Source organism: Protopterus annectens, chromosome 2.part1 (assembly GCF_019279795.1).
Source record: "Protopterus annectens isolate FY-2018-M chromosome 2.part1, PAN1.0, whole genome shotgun sequence".
Classification (NCBI taxonomy): Eukaryota; Metazoa; Chordata; order Ceratodontiformes; family Protopteridae; genus Protopterus; species Protopterus annectens.
In genome coordinates, this window is record NC_056729.1 from 609275810 (window position 1) to 609301410 (window position 25601).

At 38.0% G+C, this 25601-nt stretch overlaps 1 protein-coding gene across 1 annotated transcript in view; it reads right to left on the reverse strand.

Moving 5' to 3' along the window:
* Positions 1-25601, reverse strand: part of LOC122794873 (vomeronasal type-2 receptor 26-like) — a 108828-nt gene that overhangs the window by 31237 nt on the left and 51990 nt on the right. Inside the window, exon 2 of the mRNA XM_044063472.1 lies at positions 11654-11881. Coding sequence (XP_043919407.1) covers positions 11654-11881 — 228 coding nt within the window. The remainder of the gene's footprint in view (positions 1-11653; positions 11882-25601) is intronic.

Below are 25601 nucleotides of genomic sequence, written 5' to 3' on the forward strand. Positions count from 1 at the left end.
CCCCCCCCCCCCCCCCCCCCCCCCCCCCCCCCCCCCCCCCCCCCCCCCCCCCCCCCCCCCCCCCCCCCCCCCCCCCCCCCCCCCCCCCCCCCCCACTAGCCATTTAAACCTTTTTAAGGGGGTTCATTTAACTAATTTTTAAATGAAGAGTTAGATCAAAGGTTGCCGCAGGTAGGCGATCTGTTTTATAATGGTTTGGGTTTTTAAAAAGCCCAAATTTAGGGTACCCCTTTTGAAAACCAAACGGGAGGACCAAATTGTTCCCCTTTTTAGATCATTACCTCCCAGGTGCAAAAGGTTTGGGAAAAAGCTAATTTGGGCCGGTTTTAGGGTCCTTTGGGGGAAAAGTTTGGATGGCCCAGAAAAATGGTTCGTGAATCTTTTTCCAGGAAGGAAGATAAAATTTAATAGTTGTATTATTTATTTTAATTTTTATAAAAAAAATCATCAGAACCCAAAACCCCCAAACAACAACACCACCCCAAGGGGCCAATCCCAAAAAACAACCCCAAAAAGAATTTTAACTAAAACCAAAATTTAATATTTTAATATAATTAATATTAACATTTAATATTTAATATTTATTATATTATAATATAAAGACCTTAGTTTTTTAAAATTTTAATTTTCTCATTTTTGGAAATTTAAAACCTTGAAACAAAAGGTTTTCAATTCCTTTTGGGATTTTGTTATTTGGTTTTCTTTGGTAAGGTTTTTGTTTAGGTTTTGGGGCACCATGGGTTGTTTGGTAAAAGTTTGTGTGTTGCGAGGATGTTTTTGGGTTTTGGGGGGTTTTTTCTGGTGGGTTTGAAAGTGATTGGGTTAAAATTTTTGTGGGGGGTTGGGCCACACTTGCTTAGAAGGGAAATTTGGGTTTAAAGTTTTTCTGTGGCTTTATTTTAAAGGTGGGGGGATGATGGGTTTAGGGGTTTAATTTGTGTTTTTTTTCCCAGTTTGGGTTTTTGGGTTTTTTATGTGCTCCCTTTTTTGGGTGATATGATTTTTTCTGTTGGGGATTAAAATTGGAAATATTTCAGTATTTCGAGATTATGAAGTGAATCCATATAGATAGATAGATAGATAGATAGATAGATAGATAGATAGATAGATAGATAGATATACAGTCTCACAAACACACAAACATATCTATCTATCTAGCTAGCTGTATATAAAAGTTTAATGTTAGGATGCAAAAGTGTCCTTACAAAATTAGTTGGATATGAGTGCACATGTGACTTTGCTAATCTGATGCATACTTGCACATGTACAGTACTTCAGTAAGTCATTACCAGACGCTGAAGTTCACTAGAAGAAGCAGAACAGAAATTACATTCCATAGTGAAATGATATTAATTAATACATTTAAGCATATCTGTTTTAAAATAATACCACTGTATAATAGCAATATATAATATTTGTATGTGGGTAATGCAGATTCACATCTGGCTATCTGTTACCAAATAACACCAGCCGTATTTAAATTCTGCATTACCCTCGTATGGATATCATATACTGCTTAATTACATAGGAAGCATTCTGATATTGAAGCTGCTGTGATTTTTCATTTTCTAAATAGATTGAAATTAAATTAGCATGACTTTTGCTCATCCGGATGTTCTTCATTCTGTAGGAAAATATGCTGAGGGCTCCGTCCCTGGGATTCAAAAACATGGCAGGCACAACCACTCCACGTCAGTCACTGTTAACATATCAGCTGCAATGCTGACTAAGGCTTAAGAATTTATATCACAAAATGGCATATGAATACAGCATCGGGTACTTAAAAAAACCTCTTGTAGCCATAGCAGGGCCTGTGCTGAGGATACATATTCTCCAGTGGCAGCCACAGAATGTGAACAGAAACTGTCATGGACTTAATGTGTACATGTGCCTCAGTGTAACTCAGTGTGTTCATGCATACAAAGAAGCAGCCTGATGGGAAAGAGGTCTAGCAGCATTAAAAAAGCTCAAGACAGTGATTTCATATGTTTTTTGACTAGATTAAGGGGTATAAATGCCAGAACAGGACAGTTATGAAAAGGGAGGAATCAAGCAAAAGGAAAGACTGCTAAGGTATGAAAGGAAGGAAAAAGGGAAGGTTGGTGATATTTTTCTTTTAAAGGAAAGACCCATTTTTATACATAGTAAGAAGGTATGGTGGACTAGGAAGTAAGGAAATCTAAAGGAATTTAAAGAAGGTTATTGTAAGTGGCAGAGGAACACAAACAAACATGGAAGACAGACAAGACTGATGGGGAGGTTCTGACACACTGAGTTAGGGATAAACAGATTTAGAGGCATCAGATAGACAGATGGAAGACAATGATGATGGAGACGACTGGACAATGAACAAGGGAGGGCATAGACATAATAGGGAAGGCAAAACCAGGATGGGGGATAGGAAAGGTATAACCAGGAGTGCCACTCTACTCATGCCAGGTCCAGCTGGAGTTTAGACTCCACCTTTGGCACTGTTGCCACTGGGTCCTGGCTCTGCTAATGCAGCCAGTACCAGAGAGGAACATGACTCTCGAAGCTGCAAAAGTAAGCTGGTTTCTACAAATGAATAGGAACTCACTCCTGAGTCACCAGAAGAAACCACAACTGTTCTGACCAGTGAAGCCCCACAAAGGGCAGGATTAGAGAACCTTTCAGCCTCCTCCACAGAACCTCTGGGGAGATGGCCTTGGCAGGCTGGTCAGATGATGGGGGCTGATGGTCTGTTGCAGGACCACCAGTGCTACTGTGGATGTTGCTGTACAAAAGGAAAATAAATGTAGAGAAGCAATAAAAATATAACAAAAAATACAATAAATGGAACAAATAGTGATGAAGAGATGGGGGACAGAAATGCAACATATAATTTAATACAGTACTATGTATCAGTGAAAACGTATTACCTCAATTACAACTAAATTATTCTCATGAAAACCTATCATTGATAATAAATGGGGTCTACTACAAATGCAAATATGCAACTTTAGATGTCTTGCTTCTATAACTTGAGTAAGTTGTACATTTAACTGTATTAAAGGCAGGACCTGTGACTGTATGTGTTGTAAGAAGAATTTCATACAGTAGTATATCTCCATGTGTACATACACACACACACACACACACACACACACACACACACACACAAGCACATATACATACAGATATATATATATATATATATATACTATATATATATATATATATATATATATATATATATATATATATACATGAATATATATATACATGTCTGTGTGTGTGCGTGTATATATCTATCTATATATATATACATATATATATACATGAATATATATATATATGTATATATATATATATATATATATATATATATATATATAAATATATATATAAATATATATATATATATATATATATATATATATATATATATATATATAGATAGATATGTGTGTGTGTGTGTGTGTGTGTGTGTGCATATACTTGTGCGTTTGTGTGCCTGTGTGTCTGTGTACACATATGGTCTCCTCTAGATTTGAAGAAAGCATATGGCAAGGTCCCAAAAAAACTAATTTGGCTATTCCTGCATTGATCGAAAGTCACAGAACCATTGGTAGAATTTGTGCAGGCTATGCACAAGGACCGGATGGCACAAGTGCATACTGCATTCTGACTCATAGAGGGGCTCCCAGTGGGAATAGGTGTGCATCAGGATTCAGCTCTGAGCCCACTGCTGTTCATGCTGGTGACGGACCACATTAGCAAACAGGTCAGATGGAAAAGATCATCAACGTTGCTGTATCCAGATGATGTGCATTATAGGCAGAGTCTGAAAGGAACTTCAGCAACGGATAGGGGAATAGACTGTAAAACTAAAAGTATACCGGATGAAATTGAGTACAAATAAAACAGTTGTAATGGTGGGAAATGGTGGAAGTCAGAAAAAGCTGAGAATTGAAAAGGAATGGAAAACATCTGAACAAGTAAATAATTTCAAGTACCTGGGATGAATGGTTGAGGAGAAGGGAAGTCTGAATGAGGAGGTCAAAACTAGAATTAGAGGGGTTGCAGCCAACTGGCACAAAGTGTCAGGGGTAGTGTATGACAGATGTATGCCAAAGAACCTAAAAAGTAAGGTGTACAAAACAGTGGTATGACCAATAGTACTGTATGGTACAGAGACCATGGCAGTATAGGAAGCTAAAGTGATGGAGATGAAGTACCTGATATGGATGGTAGAATGCACACTGTGGGACAGATGAAGAAATGAGGACATAATAGCAGAAGCCCAAGTAGCTCCTATTGCAGACAAGGTCGCAGAGAACAGATTTCAGTGCTTCAGGCACATATGCAGAAACAGAAGACAGTCTATGAAGAAGATTTAAAACAGACAGGAAAAAGGCAAGAGGAAATGAGAGCATCCCAGAAAGAGATGGATGCATTGTTTGACAGAAGACCTGCAGCAGTCAGGCATGAACACTGAAGAAAGTGCAATAGTCACAATGAATCAAGAGAGATGGCAACAGCTGATGCAGCACCCTGACCCCATGTAGAAAATGGGAAAAGAGGGGGTTGATGGTGACGATAATGATGATGTGCTCCTCTGTGCATTACAGAAGTTAAACAGTATGTCTTATGCAGCTACCAGAGAGTTAGTCAGACAAGACCACACAGACATCTCATACACAGGACAGCAGTTAATGTTCCCTCCATGCTAAAATGCAAAAAGAAGGAATGCACCTGATTTGGGAATAGAACCTAGAATCGTTTTACCATGAACTATAAAAAGAAAATGGGCTATTTATTGAGCCACTATGGCAGCATTGCTGCTATTCTACTTCAAAAACCTAATTAGCACACATACTAACAAAACATTAACTTTGCTAGTTTTTGAAAGCAGCTGACAGTCTATTGTCAATTACTTACAAGTGACAGCCTATTCCGCAAAATTAAGATGCCTGAGAAATTCAAAGAGTTGTTAGTCTGTGCCCAATCATTATGCTGTTGATTTTCTGCTCTGGACTCTAAAGTTACATGATAAAAAAGAGAGGCATTTAAGTACAGTATAGTCCACACTGACATGCTGAGTATTAAAAAAAAGTTAAAATTCTACATGCTGTACAGAGCACCTTGGGATCTCATTCTGTCTTCTTCCTATTATCATCAAAGATCTGGATGGCACATATTCAGGACACTGTGATGGTGCCTGCATCATTCACCAATATAGGTAATGCCAGTGGAATAAGTAAATGCACTAGAGAGACAATGCCGGGCATCCACATAGTACTGGAGGCCATCATAAAAGTCTCCCCTCTGACAAATGGTCTTAGTGGTCTCTATGAAAGAAATGGATAAAGATTTTAATCTGAGAGCACAAACAGTGTGCCCTACCTTCACTAGTGCCTTCTCAAGTTATGGCCATTTACCAGGTCTCGTATCATAGAATAATAACTAGCATCTCACATTCATGCCCATTTCCTGTTCTCAGAATTGTCATAAAACATAAAGCAACTCAGTAGTGTCACTGGTGGCAGGGCTCAAAATGGACTATGCCTTACTGAACTCATGGAAAAGAAGGTAAAACTATATAAAATATGGCTGACACAGTTCAGTTCTGTTGCATGTTGTGCAACCATTACTCTGTCAGTGCTCTTTGGCAACCTCATGCATATTAAGATTAAACAGAGAATTACAGGCAACCATTTGCCAATATTGCCATCCGCACATATGTGCAATGTATTTCGAAGATGCATGGGTGTAAGCAGTATGCCATATATAACTGTCTGTGAGAGTCTGATCATTGTCTTTATGCACAGAATGAGTGATTCAGAGACATTCATGAGCAGAGCCCTCACTTGCATAATAATCTTCTTCAGAGGTGCCAACCAATGTGACATAAACCCTGGCAGAGTCAGAGATCTTCTGCACAGAATGAGTGATTCTGAAGCATTCATGAGCAGAGCCTTCATTTGCATAATTATTTTGTTCAAGAGGTGCCAACCAGTGTGACATAAACCCCAGCAGCTGCAGAGATCTTCATCCATCCTGCTGTGAAATAATTTGTAAAGCTAAAGACAAAGAAGCTTCATCTGCTGAAGAGAAGGCAGGTTAGTGTGGACAGTAAGGCAAGTGCGTGGCCCAGGCATCACTGTCTGCCACAAATCTCTAGGGCAGTGGGAGTGACCACATGAGTGTGTATACTGCTACATGTTGAAAGCATGGGTACTGCACTCCCAAGAATTAGCTGTGTCAATGGGTGTGACTTAACAGATGTGGACAGCCACCACAGAGTCAAGTGGTAGTACTACTTCAGCCTTTAGAAACATGCAACAGGTACTGCAAGATGTATAGGATGACCTCAAGGAGCACGTGGCCTATTTGTGTGACATTTGTGATAGAATTAATCACATACTTGTGCAAGACAAGTCTTTCAGGGCTTGCAAGCTACATGGCATGCATTGGCCACAAAGCCAATTCACCTATGCCTCACACATGGCAGCCACTGTGGATGTGGGTGGCCAAGGTCATGGTCATGGTCATGCTGTGCCAGCACTAACAGTGACATTAGGCATGCAGGTGCCTATGGACAGGAGAGGGGATCCCCAAGCTTGTAGTAATGGACATCAATCAGGGTCACGCAGCACACCTACATTTTATCCATAGCCAAGCTATAACCTAACAGGCAGCTTTCATTGATTGAGGTATGCATGGGATGCCTGCTCATTCCCCATGCATGCCCTGAAACTGTCCATTATATCCAGCCACAGTGTCGCAACCACTGCTTCTGTTTAGTCTGAGCATAATCACACATATACAGACAGACACAAATATGCACAAACTACTACAGCTCCCAGTGCCACACTCATTTACACAGGCAGTGACAGTAACCCATTAAAAAGCCATCTGCAGTAATTCCCTCCAGCCCCATGTAATACACATAACAGAATCATAATTTCTCATTTTTATAGCACTTACACATTCCCCTGTTGAAGACATTGCACACTTGTGCTCCATCCTCCATCAGTTCTTATGATAATAAGTGTGTTCTACCCTTTGTACTTTACTACTTGAGTTGTCTTCATCTGACACAAGTGCGGCCAGCATATGCATGGGTAAACACAGACTGGTATTGAGTTTGCATACATCACTTTTATTGTAGTGTGTATGGGGCCAAAGTGGTTTGCCAGTCACTGCCTCTTCACCAGAGTCACAACATACTCACCCACCTCCATCTAGCATGTTCTTCCCTGCTGTTCAGTTCTCTACGGCCTCCTCATCTAACTCAGCCTCCCCTGCCTTGTGTGCAGGGAGATGATCATCTTATAACTGGCATCCCTCCTGCACTTGTTTCCTAAGTATCATATTGTGTAACACACACACTGAAAATATCTTAGCACATGTGCCAGGGTCGGCACTAGATACAGTCAAGCAGTGAAACCATACCTTCAGCACCCCAAGCACACACTCCCCAATAAGCTCGATTTATGGCAGTACATAACTGTATCCAGGTCACACTCAACCAGGGCTCCAGGGCATATACAGTGTTACCAATAAGATACCACTGGGGAGGTTACCTCCCAAAAACAGTTGGTAAATACCACACAAGGGCCATATTCTGGAAATCATGGTAACTCCCTGGGTTGCCTGTATAGACATTGTAGATGATACCTTGTGCATTTCAGACCACCTGGCAAGTTATGGAATAATATCAGCTGCCTGCAGGCCTTGCTTTCCTGATTGCACTAGCATATATTTCCTTGGGCTTCCTTAGTTCTAATTGAGTCCTGGGAGGTCAGCTTGCATATAATCATATAAATGAGTTGAATGTCTTACTCAGTACTGCTCAGTGAATGTGAACTATATTGACATAAGAACGTCAAAAGTCAAGCATAAAATCTTACAAGACAAGAAGGAGGTACCAGAGTGTGTGTACTTGTGTAGGTTAAGGAAGACGTTTGTAGCCATCTCTAGCAAGCTGCTTGTTAGTGTAATAGATTCTGTAACAGATGTTGGAAGCCAGTGTCGGTGATTTGGATTCCTAAAAATCACAGCATTTTTAACTAACATGAGGAGCTGTAGACTGATTTGATAAAATGATCTCAGTGCTGGGATTTTGTGCCACTGGAGGGGACTGTTAAAGGGACACTGTGCTGCTAATTTGTGTTGTCATTGCTTTATATAGTTAGTTAGTTAGTTAGTTAGTTAGTTAGTTAGTTAGTTAATGTGTTGTTTTCTTATAAATTCCATCTGGTAATAAATTGGCATACATTTATTTATTCAATTGTTGTTTTTTTAATTCCAGTTGGTGGTAAGACAAGACAAGGTGCTTATGGGTACATTGCTCTGTTGTTGCTATATTGTATGGTCACTGAGTAGGATGTCCAATCCCTTGTGTACAATTATCAGCCATTCAGGCTCCAAGGTGTCAACCGGAAATTAGGTTGCCATTTACTCATTGTACTGACTAACATATCATTACTAGAACTCTACTTCACATTAAAAAATATGTAGCTTTCTAGATGTTGCTTCATTTTCACTTCATAGAGTTGCACTAAGCTAGCTACCTTTGCAGGCCATTTTAAAGATAGACAACTGCCCATGTGAGAATCAAAGCCTGCACCTTTTGTCTGTAAGGGAAATACCTTAGCCGTTATGCCAAACCCCCATATTCATGAAAGCTTGCATCTTTTTCAGTTGTTGTCTCTCCAGAAAGCACCATGCCAAGATTGTCAGCATTTATACAGTAGAAATTATTCAGTGTAGCTTCCTTCCATGAGTAGAACATATTTTAGAATTTGGGGAAATGCTTGTTAGGAGGCTCAGAAAATAATATACTCACAAAAGAATACACAGAATTTTTCTGGCTATAGCCCTGTTCATTCTGTTGCTTTATATGTGTTTGTGTAACATCTTGCAGTATATTTACATGTGTACACATGTTGTGCCATACCTTTGCATTATTCAGCAGTGCTGCTTGCCTGGTCTTTTCATATCAGTGCAGACATAGTGTTTTGTCATCTGTTCCCATCTGCTGGTTGCACTACATCTTTACTGCTCATACTCTTCCCCTATTGATCCATCTGCAAATATTGCACTGTACTAGGTGCAGCCATATTACCCTTTCATCTGCTTGGTTGGCTGGCACACTTTCTCTGCCCTACAGCACATTTTTTATATATTTTCTACATGATTAAGACTTGTCTCCACTGTGGACACTGTTTCTACACAAAATCTCACGTGCATGCCATACACTCTAAATGCAATCTGTAAATTTTGTGATTCCATCCATATGCTTTTATCACTACAAAGAAATAATATTCTGTGCCTTGCCATTTTTATATGCCAACAACATTTTAACCAGAATTTTGTAGCATGTTGAGGAAGAAGATTAAAATACTTTATCCTAAGACTACTTTTAAGTGAATTCTTTGTTATAGTAATCACAACTTCATTGTAAATCTGAACTATCTTCTTCTGCTTTCAGCTGTTCCCGTTAGGGGTTGCCACAGCAGATCTTCTGTTTCCATTTCTTCCTGTCCTCTGCATCATGCTCTTTCACACCAACCGCCTGCATGTCCTCTCTCACCACATCCATAAACCTTATCTTAGGCCTTCCTCTTTTCTTCTTACCTGGCAGCTCCATCCTTAGCATCCTTTTCCCAATATACCCAACATCCCTCCTCAGCACATGTCCAAACCAACGCAATCTCGCTTCTCTTGCTTTGTCTCCAAACTGTCCAACCTGAGCTGACCCTCTAATATACTGATTCCTAATCCTGTCCATCCTAGTTACACCCAGTGCAAATCTTAACATCTTTAACTCTGCCATATCCAGCTCTGACTCCTGCCTTTTCGTCAATGCCATCATCTCCAACCCTTATAACATAGCTGGTCTCACTACCCTCTCTTGTAGACCTTCCCTTTCACTCTTACTGGTACCCATCTGTCACAGATCATTCCTGACACTCTTCTCCACCCACTACATCCTGCTTGTACTCTCTTCTTCACCTCTCTTCCACACTCACCATTACTCTGAACTGTTGATCCCAAGTACTTAAACTCATCCACCTTTACCAACTCTACTCCCTGCATCCTCACCATTCCTCTACCCTCCCTCACATTTACACACATATATTCTGTTTTAGCCCTGCTGACCTTCATTCCTCTCCTCTCTAAAGCATATCTCCACCTCTCCAGGGTCTCCTCAACCTGGTCCGTACTCTCACTACATATCACAGTGTCATCTGCAAACATCATATTTACTGGTAATGTGGTAGGCTGATGCATTGGTTGCTTCAGCATGATTTTTAATGTGAATATATAACTATACACATATATGTTCTTATACAAAATTCAGTGTATATCACCCCTAACTAACTATAAGAACTAGAGATTGTAGGCCATTATTTGGCATGTAATCAAGCAGGCCATTGAGTAGTCAAGCCTACGTTCCAGATTGACCCACAACATTACCTGGTTAGCTCACTTGCTTACAATTATATAGCCGATAAATGGAGGCAGAGTGAGAATTAAATAATAAGACTATATCAAGAAGCTTGTTAACTGCTCGGAACTGTCTAGACTAACTGCCAGACATGGCAAACAAAATAAGCAGCATGTGTAAAACATGTTTTTCCTATTGCCACATTTATTTATTCATTCACTCATTCATTTGTGCTTGTTAATCAGGTTAGAGGAATAGTATAGGACTCGTTTCAGCCTACATCCATGCCACAAGGCATGAAAATATTCTACAGCTAGCAAAGAGCATGAATAAAATTAATGACAAGAAAACACAGAAACAGAAAACAACAATAATGTATAGTAGTGTAACACGTACAATATTTCTGAAGGCAAAATTCAAACTGATATGTTAAAGGAAGATTTTATAAGCTGTACATAGCTGAAATGTCAGTTATCCAATGTCTTTGAGACGGAAGTCTATATTCCTATATGCCAACATACATATGAATAAATGAATATACTGAGGAATAGACCTCTGGTCTAGAAAGTCTGCTTAAGTGTAGCAGCTTATCTGTATAAGGATATTTCTCCCCCATCACTGCCACAGCCCTTTTCTTCAACTGTCTCTAGCATTCCTGAACCAGTTTTTAGTAAACAATCTACTACCGGTCCCAATCAACAGTGCAGTACCCAATAGTCTGAGCCTTGACGGTTTGAAAAATAAAGAATGATTTAATTAAATAATAGTAAATTCTGAAATGCATTGCTGCACTTTTAAAGGTTTTTTGTAGAAGGCGTCTTCTGCTGTACCACAAAAATGAGAGGCTGAGACTCCACACCTCTACTAAACTACTATACTTCAGAATGAGGGGAATATTCCAAGATGCTGCAACCTCAGAATTACTACATATTTATCCATTTGCACTTGTAATTATGCAGTTGTAAGAACTGCAGTTACAGTCCTTGGGCATTCAACAGACACTCTTCTACTGCGGTCTCCAGCAAAGCAGGGCATGGATCTACTCTGTCTCTGTGAAATAATATTTCCAGTAGTCTGTTTTGAATGTCTCCCTATCACTGCAACAAAAGCTGCTATTATCCTTATACCAATTTTACCACATTTTATATGCTCTCACTTTCAAGACAAGTGTAAAGGATCATTAACTGTATTTATGCTTTTTGTAATATTTATAGTTGTAGCATAAAGTCATACCTCAGTGTATTTTTCATTCCACAAGATGGCAGTCATATTGATGCTGACTTCTTTACCAAGAGGGGCTCTAGGCTCCATTCTGCCTACTTTTACCAACCGAAATGTGTCATCTGGCAATATCTGTATATTCATGATTTCATATGCAATCACTGCATCTCCATTTTGGTCAAAAGATATTTCTTCTCCAGTCTTTGTGTATAAATGTACATTTTTCACAGTCTGCAAAACCTGGACAAAAAGTTAGAGACTATTCATAACTGTCTCTGCTAACACATATCCACATTCACTTTAAAAGAAACATATTTATATGGTTTAGTCATAATTGTACATACACACATCAGTGAAAACACATACTCTACACACACACACACACACACACACACACACACACACACACACACACACACACACACACATACCAGTCTGTCTAGTGCTTATTGAGAGAATAATTGTATATAGTATTACGTCGTGAATTGAAAAAGTGTGATAGAAGCCCAGAGGCTGACCTTGGTACAATAAGCAGCATGTTTAAGATTAATGAGCTGTTAACTGTGGATCAATTGCATTTGAGTTCTAACAGAACATATCATATACAGACCAGAGGAGTGGGTATCACAAGCAGGAACATATAACCATATACAGACACCACTGCATAGCCAGAGTCTTCAATGGGCAGAAAATTAAATGGAACATGGGAACTGTCTGAGTGACAGATCACAGTGCATAGAAATGTGATAGCACAGACCGCTCTTCCTAACAGCACATACAAGACCCAAAGATTGTAACATGTATCTATTAGTAGCATAAGAAAGGAAAGCAAATGCATTTCTTAAGGTACAGGGGTGTGGAGAGCCCAAGGGTTAAAATAAAGACAAAAACAAAAAGGATGCAAAGACTGCTTAAAAATACAGGTGTAAAAGGTGCAAGTTATACTTTTCTGAGACATATTCTTTTTATGCTTTTCTTTTATTATCAATTTATTTGATGTGCGTTGAATAGTACAACACTCTGATCCATAAGGATATATTTCACTCACACTCTGTGTTCAAGCAAAAAATAAGTAAAACATTGTAATGATGTAAAGATATACAGTTGCACTGAAATGCAAAGGAAATTAAAAATAATTACAGTGCTTAAACAAAAAGGAAAACCTTTGCTATATCAACTGCTGTAATAACAAGTCCCAAACATCAGAAATGGTTAGCTGTAGATGACAATTCACTGTCTCAGGACTCATTGGATCACACACTAACTCACCGCAACTCAAGAAGCAGGAAACGTTCTCTGTCTTGTGCTGGTAAATTAAATAGGGAATATATTGGAAGAGTGAACAAATTATATGTAGTGCACAGACTGAAATGATTATGCTCTGAAATTTGGAAAAAGATAAACTTGTAAAACCCTTCCATAGTGCAAGCCCTGATCTTAACTATGTTTATGAGTGCTTAACAAAACCTTGCTAAAAACATTCTAAGCATTGATAAGATCAGGTCTTACACTTGGTACTAACAGCAAACAGTGCTGCCTAGCAAAGAGCAGTATGAGAAAGTAAAAGACATTTTAAAAACTATTTCATAACATTATCCTGCATGTATTGTTCTCATAAAATCCATTTTTTCTATGCAATTTGCTCCAACCCTTTTCTAAAATTACGACTTCCAGTTCTTTTAACTCTGTTACAATATTCAAAACTTAAAATACAGTTGATTTACACTTTGATTTCCATTTTCTAGTAATTCCTTTTTCAGCAGCCACCAGAATTAACAAGGCCTTACTATGTCTAGATGATTCAGACCCTGTATCCCAGCTCAAAAAATCCTTTCCTTAGTTACACCCATTTGCTCACCCAATATTTCTTACAGAGCTCTCTGTAAGGAATTTTTAAAGTTTGTAACTCATTACTCATCCAAAACATATGTCCCCATTAACTCTTTCCTCCGCATCACACCTACAACATTTGGCATATATCTAAATAAAAATTCCTTGGAGTAAAAAAAAAAAAATACCTGTGCAAACACTACCAAGCAAAAATCCTAAATCTTCTAGACTTTGTTACATATTTGGGAGCCACACATAGGGTATGTCCTCCTACTGTTTCCTTGTGAATTGTTAATCGAATCTCAGTTCCCAATCTTTTCTAACCTCCTCTGATTGACTCCTATAGTTATCATGCAATATTTTATATGCCTTACTAATTAGCCCTTTTTTAACAGCAGCTTCTGTTCTAGAGTCACCTAAAACTCTACCAGAGCAGGTGTTTCACTTAGGATTCCCCTATCCCTTTCTTTTTGCCTATACTCTGATATCAATCCCTGACAGGAAAGGCAGTCTCTAGCTTGCAGTCCAAATGTCTTCTTGACCTCTTCCCATTGTATTACCTTTCCCCTCTCTACTTATTTGCTCCCAACACCTTGATTACTTTGCCAGTTTTCACAGGTAAATTCCAGTCCCTCTCTTAACTATTCTCTGTACCACTAATTGTGACCAGCAGACTATCTTTTCTCCATGTTCATGTTGGCTTAGTTCTTAGAATACTTTCTGCTACTTTATGAACATAATATTCTGCATGGATGTTGTCATTCTCCTTAAGGAGCTGCATCCAAATCACTCTATATTTTTTTTAAATTCCCCTCTGCTTTATCATTATCCCTTTCCACTTTGAACTATGGCTTTCTGCTTGGGTTGTCTATATCAACCTTAACTGTATAGCTCTACAATAGCCCTTCAAATCAGGTAATCCTAAACCACCTTGTTTTATTGGAAAGGGCAACTTATTCTGCTTGACCCTTGCTATCGTCCCTTCCCAGATAAACTCCTTCAAGTCTTTACCAATTAATGCCTACAACTTTTCTTCTGATTGATAACAATGTGTCTCTCCTGTATATAAAACTAAAGGGACTAAAACATTTTCTTTGTTCCATTTCCACAAACAAGAACTTTCAGTTTCTCAGTTTTTTTATATTATATTTTGTTTAGTATATTTCTCCATAACTTCAGCAGCTATAACAGAATCCCTTTTAACCCAAAACTCCTAAATACTTCACTTTATTATGTCCCCATAAATCGGGGTATTGCTGATCCAGTTCATGTGTGGGTACTTAGTTTATAGATATAACCTTTGTTTTGCCTTCATTAACTTTATATCCTGAAAAAAAACTTCAAACTGTCTCAGAATATTCCACAACACTGAGAAGTCCTTTCCTGGTTTTATTGTTCAGACACAACATATCAGAGAGGAACATTTCCACTATAATGTTTGCCGCCATTCCCTTATATATCTTCCCAATTAACCTTATTATATCAGAGAATGCAAATGTTTTCATTGCCCTACTCATAAAATCCCAGCTTAGTCTGTTAAATGCTTTCCCTGCATCAAAATCCATCAATGACAGCAGCATTTTCTGAAATTCTGCTTCCATTTGGATCATCATTATTCTATTAATGTTGTTAAATGTTTGCCTCCCCTTCACAAAACAACATTGATCCATATCTATCATTTTCTTTTAATACCTTTGCCATTCTTTAGCTATTATAGACATAAACACTTCATATTCATGGTTTAAAAATTGAAATGGGCCTATATGAAACTGGGTCAGATGAATCTTTACCATCTTTAGGTATTACGGCCACCACAGCATTTTTCCAATATGTTGGTGCTTCTTCGCTTTTTAAAACACTGTTAAACAAAACCTTCCAGATCTTCATCACTTTCTTCCCTCATAGCTTCAAAACTTCCTCAGGAATGATATCTATTCCTGGGCACTTTCCTGCAGATTCATTATTCCTCACCATTTTTATCTCATCTCCTTCTGTCTTAACTGTTAGTTGTTGAGCCTTATCTACCTCTAACCTTGGCATATTTAAGTCATCCATATATATTTCCATTTCTGCTTTTTCTTGATTTCCACATTCCTCTACTTTATAAAAATTTTGACAAAATTTCCAAAATATCTCTAATGCCTCTATAAGCAACACATCTTTCTACTTTCTGCTGCCTAAGTCATTGTGGTAAGAGCTTTTTGTGATTTACAGTAATTATAAAAATGTTGCTTAACAGCAATCTTTCTAAACTCATGCATATTATCCAGATACTCCCTTATTTTCTCTTTAACACTCTGCAGTTGTACCTCTTTTTGTTCTGTGACATTCTTCTTATTCTGCAATACTTTAACCTGTGTCAGCCCCTCTAAATAATTATTGTTATGTCATAACCATATCTATTTTATTTCTACACTATTTTTAAACCCCACTTTCATTTTATCTCACTCACTAGCTATTACTTCTGCAGAAATTTCTATCTTTCATAATAACTCCCCAATAATTTCCACTACCCATTCCTCAAATCTCTCTCTTTTTAATAGGTAGGTAGAGAATCACCAGTGTCTCATTTTTACTTCATTTTATCTCACTCACTAGCTATTACTTCTGCAGAAATTTCTATCTTTCATAATAACTCCCAAATAATTTCCACTACCCATTCCTCGAATCTCTCTCTTTTTAATAGGTAGGTAGAGAATCACCAGTGTCTCATTTTTACTTCATTAACCTGCATTGTTATCTTAGTTATTTGTTATTGCTGCATAATCTGAAATAGTTGTTGGATGTCTGTCAAAACTTTCAATTAAATGCACATGCTCCTATGAAATATAATCTCTGTCTAGTCTATCCAAGTTATTATACCTTGGGGAATATTATGTAAATTTTCTTCAAGTTTCTACTACTTAATTCATGTCTTGCATACTAAATATTTTCGTAAATGTCTTCAGAAATCTGCCATCTTTTGTTATTTTTTATCTTCTAGGTCATCCAGATACATCCTTACTGTTGCAAATCAACTTCCAGAATTACCAGGGGCAGCGAACTCAGAAGCCTTTCGAAAAACTTATCCTGAATCAAATGGACACTGTGCCAATACGAGAAAAAGGGGTTGGACTAACTCAGAACGCCATAGAGACTCGGGCGATGGACACTATAAGAAAGGTAGATGGTCATAATGTGCATAGTAATTATGTAGTTAATCTATCAAATTACAAACTTGATGATATAGAGATAGCTATTTTGGAAAGGGGCCTCAAGTTTATACCTACCTGTATACCCAAGAAATATGAGCTTAAAATTGAACTGTTTCAATTATGTCGTAAAATGTATTTAAGGGAATATTTTTTTAGTGTGGATAACACTTCTGTTAGTAATGTCAACTATGAGAAAACTTCAATATCTGATAGTGATTTAGAGAGTAATGACAGCTTTTACTCATGTTTATCGGATGAAGAAGGTAATAACAATGCATATGATTTATTAGATACTCACATGCTGAAAAGTACTAGCTGCTTTCTTCCACCACGTAAAAATGCTAATATACTGAAGTTTGAATCAATGTTATATATATTATTAGATAAAGAACTAGAAGGATTTATGAGTAAAAAGCATGTTTATAATCTGACAAAAAAAGAATGGGAGAAGCTACAGTTATTAAGCAAGAATAGTAATATAATTTTCAAACCCTCGGATAAAGGGGGAAAGTTGGTTATACTAAATTCATGTGATTACTACAGCATGTGTATGCAACACCTTGACAATAAAACTGTGTATTGTGAAACCAATATAACCCTTTTGAAAAAGGCAGAAATAGAACTTAATGCGCTACTACAAAAAGGTATTAGGCTACATTATTTAACTCAAACGGATGTAGACCGAAAAATAATTATTAAGAACAACAAAGTAGCCAAGTTTTTCTGCTTACCGAAGATTCATAAAAACTTAGACCGACCACCTGGTCGGCCTATTGTTTCAGCTTTTGGTTATTTCACTTATAACCTGTGCACTTTGCTGCATGAAATTTTAATGAAACAAGTTTTGTTGTTACCCTCATATATACAAGATTCTTATGACTTTCTTCAAAAGATTAATGACATATATTGGTGTGAGGGAATGTACTTTATTACTGTGGATGTAGTGAGTTTATATACGAATATATCCCATACATTCGGCCTGGAAGCTATTAAATTCTTTTTTGGGGATAATCCCAAAACTCATTACATCTTAGAATTAGTTGAATTCTGCTTAACTAATAATATTTTTGAATTTAATGGCATTCTTTATAAACAACTGACAGGTACAGCTATGGGGCCGATTTGCCAGCTTATGCGAACCTATTTATGGGAATGTTTGAGAATGAATTCTTGTATAGAGTACCATTCTTTAAGAATAATGTTTTGAAATATTTTAGATTTATTGACGACCTCATCTTTATTTGTAAAGATAATTTTGATGCATCCTTAAACTTTATTGATATACTAAATAATAATAAATTTGGGATCAAATTTAGTGATGTACAACGTGGTTGCCAAGTTAACTTTCTGGATATTTCCCTAAGGGGACATGAAGGTTCCCCAATACACACGGGTATACACAGAAAGTTTGATGAAATTAGCTGGAAGATGTGGGGTAACAGTTGTCACCCCTGCCATACTTTAACTTCTATTCCTTATGGTGAATTTCTCAGAATAAAGCGACTAAACTCAGATATGGAAGTAGCCTATTATGAGGCATTGAAAATAGCGGATATATTTAATGCTAGAGGCTATGATCCAGCAAGTGTAGGAAATAGTCTATATAGAGTTTTTGGAAATAAAAAAAGTAGTAACATACTTGACAATAATTATAAGTATAATAGTCAAAATAATGTGAAACCCAGTCAGGATAAAATATTTTTTGTTACTAAATACACTAATTTTTCTTCTATTTTTAATAAATTAATTATGGATTACTGGAATTTCATGAAGAAAGATATTTTATCTCTGAAAGACACCAAATTAATTACATCCTATAAAAAAGGCAAAAGCATTCAGGACTTTCTAGTACACAGTATATATAAAAAACCTTGTACTAACAGTTTAGAATATATGAAGGTTATAGGAACACACCCTTGTGGGAAGTGTTCTGTGTGTAAACATATAATAAACTAAGTGGTTAAAATAAATGGACAAAACTTTACCACAAGAACTAGATACTCTTGTATGAGCAGGGGTGTTATTTATACTATATTCTGTAGCTGTAATAAATATTATATAGGAGAAACAAAAAGGACACTAGCAGAAAGAATTAAAGAACATATTAGGGATGTAAGGAATAATAAAATAAATAGCCCCATTGCTGAACACTTCAATTCTGTACATTTTGGTAACATAGACCACATAAAAGTTTCCATATTGGAACATGTTCCTCTTTATTATAATAATATAGAATGGCAGAAAAATATATTAAGACAAAAAGAGTCCATTTTGATCATGAAATATGGAACAATGCAACCATATGGTATGAACAAAGAGTGTAACTGGCAAAGCCTTATTTAAGAGATGTAGCTTTAAAAATGTATTATTAATGAGATTTAATTATCTGATTGTATAATTAATTAATTGTTTTATTTCATTTTGTATATATATTGGGAAGTTTTATATGTTTGACTGTTTTACTCTGTAAAGGCTGTTGGCCGAGGCGCTAGAGACAAGACTTGCTTGGAATAAATTTTATCTTTTTGGAAAGTAGAGCTGGGACTCACTGTTGGTCTCTTTTGTTGTTGCTGCTTTGAGTTATCACTTCTTGCTGGTTGTTTTATAATAATCTCTGTCTAGTCTATCCAAGTTATTATACCTTGGGGAATATTATGTAAATTTTCTTCAAGTTTCTACTACTTAATTCATGTCTTGCATACTAAATATTTTCGTAAATGTCTTCAGAAATCTGCCATCTTTTGTTATTTTTTATCTTCTAGGTCATCCAGATACATCCTTACTGTTGCAAATCAACTTCCAATCCCTACCTATAAGAAATATTCCCTGCTGAAAGGTGATCATTTCTCCCAAGTTTTTCTTAAGCTCCATAATAGCAGTTTTAGTTGGAATATAAATACATGCCAGCATAATCTTCCTGTCTTGCCAGTAGCCCCTTGCTTCCACAAATCGACCTGTACTATCATATTTCCTCTCCTATGACTATTGGAACTCCTACTCAATACTCTTACCTTTTTGAATATACCTGTTAGGCCATTCATGTTACAAAATAACATGTTTAATGTAGTCATTATGATAAGAAGTTATTACCTCTACCTATTAAATCTGACAGGTTTTAAAATATCTATTTCCAGCTTTTGTGTTACATGCACCCAGAAATTTTAGCAGGTTAATCTTTTATACATTTGTTTCTTGTCATCTCCATGTGAACCTGTGTCATATTTTGCAAGACTTTTTGTTTTAATGAAAACCCTCAAACAAAAAAACAAATGTACCACCAGAACCCCCCGGAACCTATTAACTTACAAAAACATAAAACACAATATATATCTTCAAATAATGAAGTTTAACACTCCTGATAGGAACAATTGTGCAAAACTCCTAACAGTAGCAATTGTCCAAATCAATAGCTGCACACACACAGGCATTACTTAACCTCAAGGTTATCCACAATAGGACGCATGTTACAACCTGTGCTCCTACTTACACAAATTGCTGTCTGTTCTTGTCTTATCTTTATTCATCTCACATATGTGAAAAACAGCTTATACTTCCAGAAAACATTAACCTTTAGCCATGAAAGGTGGTCTGGCTTTTAATGCTTACCCCTATAGTCAGCTTGTCTCCAGGGAAACACAAGTACAAACTGTACAGCTGCCCTCATCTGCAAGCATCTCAACTTACACTGACCATTTATTTCCCAAAGGAAAACTTTTCATTACATTCACTGTCCTCTTATGTACTTGCTTACACACAAATAAGTGTCATTAGATTAAGCCAAGGACCTTAATCCAGACATTCACCTATGCCAAAATATGACAGAACGTATCAACTCTACATGTATTATAATATGTGTACTTTTGCACCCTATCCCCTGCCTCAGTAATTCAAGATTATAACATATTAATGTAAATCTGCTTTTGTCCAGCCTTTATTCACTTTTTACATTTCAATGCTTGCATTTCTTAAAACCAAAAAAGAAGAAAATGGCACTTGTTTATTTTAGTATCTTTATCATATGCAATAATTGAAAATGTTTTACTATATAACATGCAATTTATATCATGAAATGTTCTATATAAATAATTTTAAGAAGAAAAAGGTTTTATTTACAGATTTTTTCTTGTCCCCTCTTTCTCTTCAGTGTCTTTCCAAACATTAATGGCATGAAGTGGGGTACATGTAATTCAGTTCTCCCAGAAGTTTAACAAAGTCAGTAAAAGTCAGATCTTTCCACTTTTTCTTGTAAAGCCATATTTCACAAATGTGATTGATGCTTTGCAGTCTCACATTTATTCACTAATTCCAGTGTTGCTGGTCTTCTTCTTGTTCATCTCCATCTACCAACTCCATACTCCAGTTCAAGTCCAAGGTCAGCTCTTGTGCTTTTTTCTGTCTCTGAGACATTTTCCTTTTGAACATTAGAAAAGATGTCACTGGCAAAGTCACTTTATGAGCGTTATTATTAAATGAATGAGAAGCAGAGTCCCCTACTGCTCACATTTTGTTGGACATACTTTTGTATTTCCTCATTAGCCTGTTCTACATCAAGAAATGACTTTGATCCTCCAGGAAAAAAATATTCTGAAGACAGTTGGGTACAGCAGCCTGAATCTCACACCTGCCTCTCAACACTCCCTTATTGCTGGGATAAATGTGCTTCTCTTTTGCCTGGTGTACAGTGAATAATCATTTTCCACAAACACTCTACTGTCTCCAATGTTTAATATTTTTTCCCTTCTTCCACAGTTATGTCAGGATTAATACTTTCAGTTGGTATGAATGCATTTTTGCTAATTCAGGTCTTTGCTATTTTTTCATGGACAGGCTTGGATCATACACAAAATGTGCCTTTCAATTAACAAATCCTGCTGTGCAATACCAGTCCAGTTGCTTATTTTGTGCTTTCATAAAATTAATGCAATTTGTTCCTTCCAGTTTCTCTTGGACAGCAGAAAATCTCAGGTCTTCCCTTCCTGCCCTGTCCTGTAAGGCTATCATTTTTGAAACAGCTCTTCTTGAGCAGTCTCGTATTCAGCAAGCCTTTTCTTCATTTCAACCTCTGCTTTTTGTAGTTTTATCAGTTCATCTGAATATTTGTCTAAAGCTTCTTCCATTTTTCCATCTTTTTGTTATTTGAGTTGACATACTCATTCAATGTTTGATTTATTTTAATAAGCTGTAAACACATTTCATTTAATTGTTCCTTTAGATTTCTGGAAGCCAGGTTTTGCACCAAAGCTGGAGCTTGAGCTGCTTTTCACTGAACAGCTGTAGGATTCTTCCCAATCAGTGTTTTCTCTTCACCTTTTCTAGCTGATTTTCTTTCAGGCTCTCTAAGTTTCTTCTTTGTTGTAACCTGGGCAGTGCACTTACCAGCCAGTAACTGAATTTACTAAAACTTCTAGAGTTTCTGGCCCTTATCTCTTACTTTCTTCTTTTTCACACTTGGAAAGCTGAAATCAAAGTGTTGATCAGAGTGCAGCCATCTTGTAAGCCCCATAGATTCCTATTTCTTATTGTTCAAAAAATGTATGTTAATGCAAAACTTGTTGTTCTGTTAACTTTTTTTAAAAAGTATTTATTGGGTTTTCAATTTGTAAAATAATCACAATGATATTTACAGTCAGAGATTTGTGAATATAATAAATGTAACATTTTCAACTAAACCTCATACACAAAAAAAGCAACTATTTACAGGTGTGTCCATTAACTATCAGGTCATTCAAGTTATTATACTTTACATTAAATCTAAAATGCACTTATTTTTGCTTGTCAAGCACATATCTAAGTTTTGTCCATGCATTGTAGCAAGAGGTATTCCTGGTTGCTCTTGACTTAATTGTAATGATTTCCAGGTGACAGACTTCAGTTGCAATATTTATTAATTCTTTGAAGGAGGGCATAGATTTGTTCTTCCAATTCTGAGTTATAACCTTTCTCGCTATAGATAGTATAGACCACAAAATGCAATATTTCATTTTTTAACAAATACAGGAATAGGAGCATTAAAAAGGATTAGTGATTTAGATAAATTTTCCCCTGGATTCAGCAAGCCCTGCACGGTGTGCAGGACTAGTGCAGGAGCTCCAGCAGGCAATATGTCTGCTGTGTGATCCAGGAATAAGCTGTAGGGATGTGCACAAGCACTCCTGCACTAGTCCTGCACGGACTAAGCCCATGTATGCAAATTACCCATTTGCAGGAGAAATCCATGCAAATGATGTGAATTTGCGATCCAGGAAGCTGGAAGTCAGCCGTGCAGGACTAGTGAAATCTGTAGAAATATACTCCACCAGTAACGGAATACATTTCTGCAAACTACAAAATGCAGCCATGACAGCTCCAAATAAAGGGTGGATATTATGTAGAAAGTATACCAATGGCCAAGTATAAGGCCATTGGCATGGAACACAGTTGCAAAAATAAGAAAATCAACTTTTTTTTTAGCTGATCTCGGCAGTGGCACGCAAATGGGATTGGGTGAAAACTAAGAAAAAAACCCTAAAATAAGCTTTCTAACCAAAATCACTATTTTACCATTATACTCAATGGCAGGCAGAAGACAACATGGCTAGTGAATAGTGGTTGATAAGGGGGGAGGCTCAGTGTGGGACCTGTAACTATACATCAGCAGGCAATCCTATGCAAATGAGGGGAATGATACGTAATCCCAGATTTCCCATGCATACTAGTCAGCACCCAACAGTGTAAGAGCAGGAATAGCTTGGTGCAAGCCTAGGAGTTAGTTGACATCATAGGGGTGTGTGTCAGGCATACTGTAAGCTTATTGGAGCCCTGTGGCTTGGGTTTGCCCTTAGCTTAGCAGAGCTAAGCAATGTGGTGTGTCTGAGACTGACTAGCATTCTTTACATTAGTTAAGTAGGTGTGCACACCGCACACTGGGTTTTAAAGGGAAAAAAAAGTAAACCAGGAAATAGCAGCTCTGTGCACATTTGAGCACTGTGTTTGCATGGTGCACCCCTGGGATTAAACAGGAAGGCAATGGGATGGGAAAACAGCAGTAGGAAGGTAATCTAGAATAACTAGCATAGTTGGCAGGTGAAATTGTATCAGAATCAGCCAATTACACAGGCAGCAGACCAGCCCAGCCCAGAACATGACTATAAACTATGCAAACACCTTTCCCTCTGTTTTTTTCTCACATATTCTACACCACCGGTGTATACAAGTGGGGAACTTTTAACAAACAAAAACAACAAAATGATAGGGGCTGCAGCAGCTATCAGACATCAACATGTGGAAGAGGCTGAGGTTGGTGAGGATGATAATGCTGTCGACCAACCCACAGTGAGGAGACAGAGAAGGGTGTACAGACCCAGGGTAACCTACCGGGGGCTACATGAGCTGGAAATAGTGGAGTGCTATAAGGTGGACAGGGACCTCCTAAAGCAAATTGTTGAGCTGTGCCAGTCATGCCTGACACATAGAACTAACAGAGGGGAACCCATCCCAGTGGATACCAAGGTATGTGTAGGCCTAGGAATACTAGCCACAATTACCTCTCAAAGCCCAACTGGGGATATCATGTGGATATCACAGGCATCAGCATCCAGAGTATTCCACCAGTTCCTGGATGCCATGTCAGCACATGACGGTGAGCATGTGTATTTCCTCAACACCCGTGAGGTGTTGGCCAGCAATATGCGTCTCTTCCACCAAATAGCAGAATACCCTGAGGTGGTGGGTGTTATAGACTGCATGCACATATGCATCAAAGCACCTCCCGGTGAGCGGGGTAGGGTCGACATCAACCACAAGGGCTTCCCCTCCATCAACTACCAGGTCATGCGTGATGCCCAGGGTATTATAATGAATGTGTGAACTGGTTGCCCTGGAAGGTATCATGATCCCCACATCTGTCATCTGAAGCAGCTGTAACAGAGATTTGCCAGTGGGGGCGTACTGGAGCAGTGGCTGATGACCCCCCTCAGAAATGCACATGCACCCGAAAAAGAACTCCATAATGTGGCGCATGCACAGACGAGAATCATAATAGAGCATGTGTTTGAGATGCTCAAGTCACTGCTCCGGTGCCTGGACACATCTGGTAGAGCCTTGTAGTACTCACCAGCTACATGTACCTAAATTGTTATCGTATGTGCCATGCTACACAATATGATCCTGTGGAAACAGCTGCAACAGGAACAGCATGGGACAGGGCCACACAGCCCTCAACCATTGCTAAGGCCTGCACAAGCACAGAGTGACTTGGAGGAGGAACAACCTGAGCCTGCCCCCGTAGGCAGATGGAGGTGTGCTCAGTATGCCCAGGTAATGACACCTCTCTCTGACTTGCATAAACAGAAAAAGGATGCCAAACATGACACTACCTGTGCTCAGCCATGTATAGGGAGTGTACTATGTGCATCCGACATAGTCAGCCCCCAGCACCATCCTCACTACTGGCACACCCACAAGGCAAGTCACTCTCCTTGCCAATTGCTGATTGGAGTAGTATGTGTTGTTACGTGTATCTATGGTTTAGATGTGAGCATACAAGGGAATTAGGTGGCTGAATGGGATGCCAGCAGATAGTAAACACCTATAGTAGCAGCATGAGATCTGTAACAAATACTGGTGTCACCATAGTAGCCAGTACTATACATGGTGACAAAACCCACTGCAGGAAATGTGCTGGGCCACATGTGTGTCTATATGACACATACATGCCAGTCAGGGAGGTTCACATACCCAACAACAGTCTCATCCAGCAGGACAGGTGTACACAAACAAAGGCTGTGCCAAGGCCTCTGAATGATGCCTATGGGTAAACCCCCCAGGTCTACACAGACAGACTACATCAGGTCAGGCAATCGGATGTTAGTTCTGAGGAGTAGGAAGTCAGAAACCAATATGTAGGTCAATCAAACCTAAGACCTGTAGTACACTGCTATGCCTCTAGTCAGCATGAT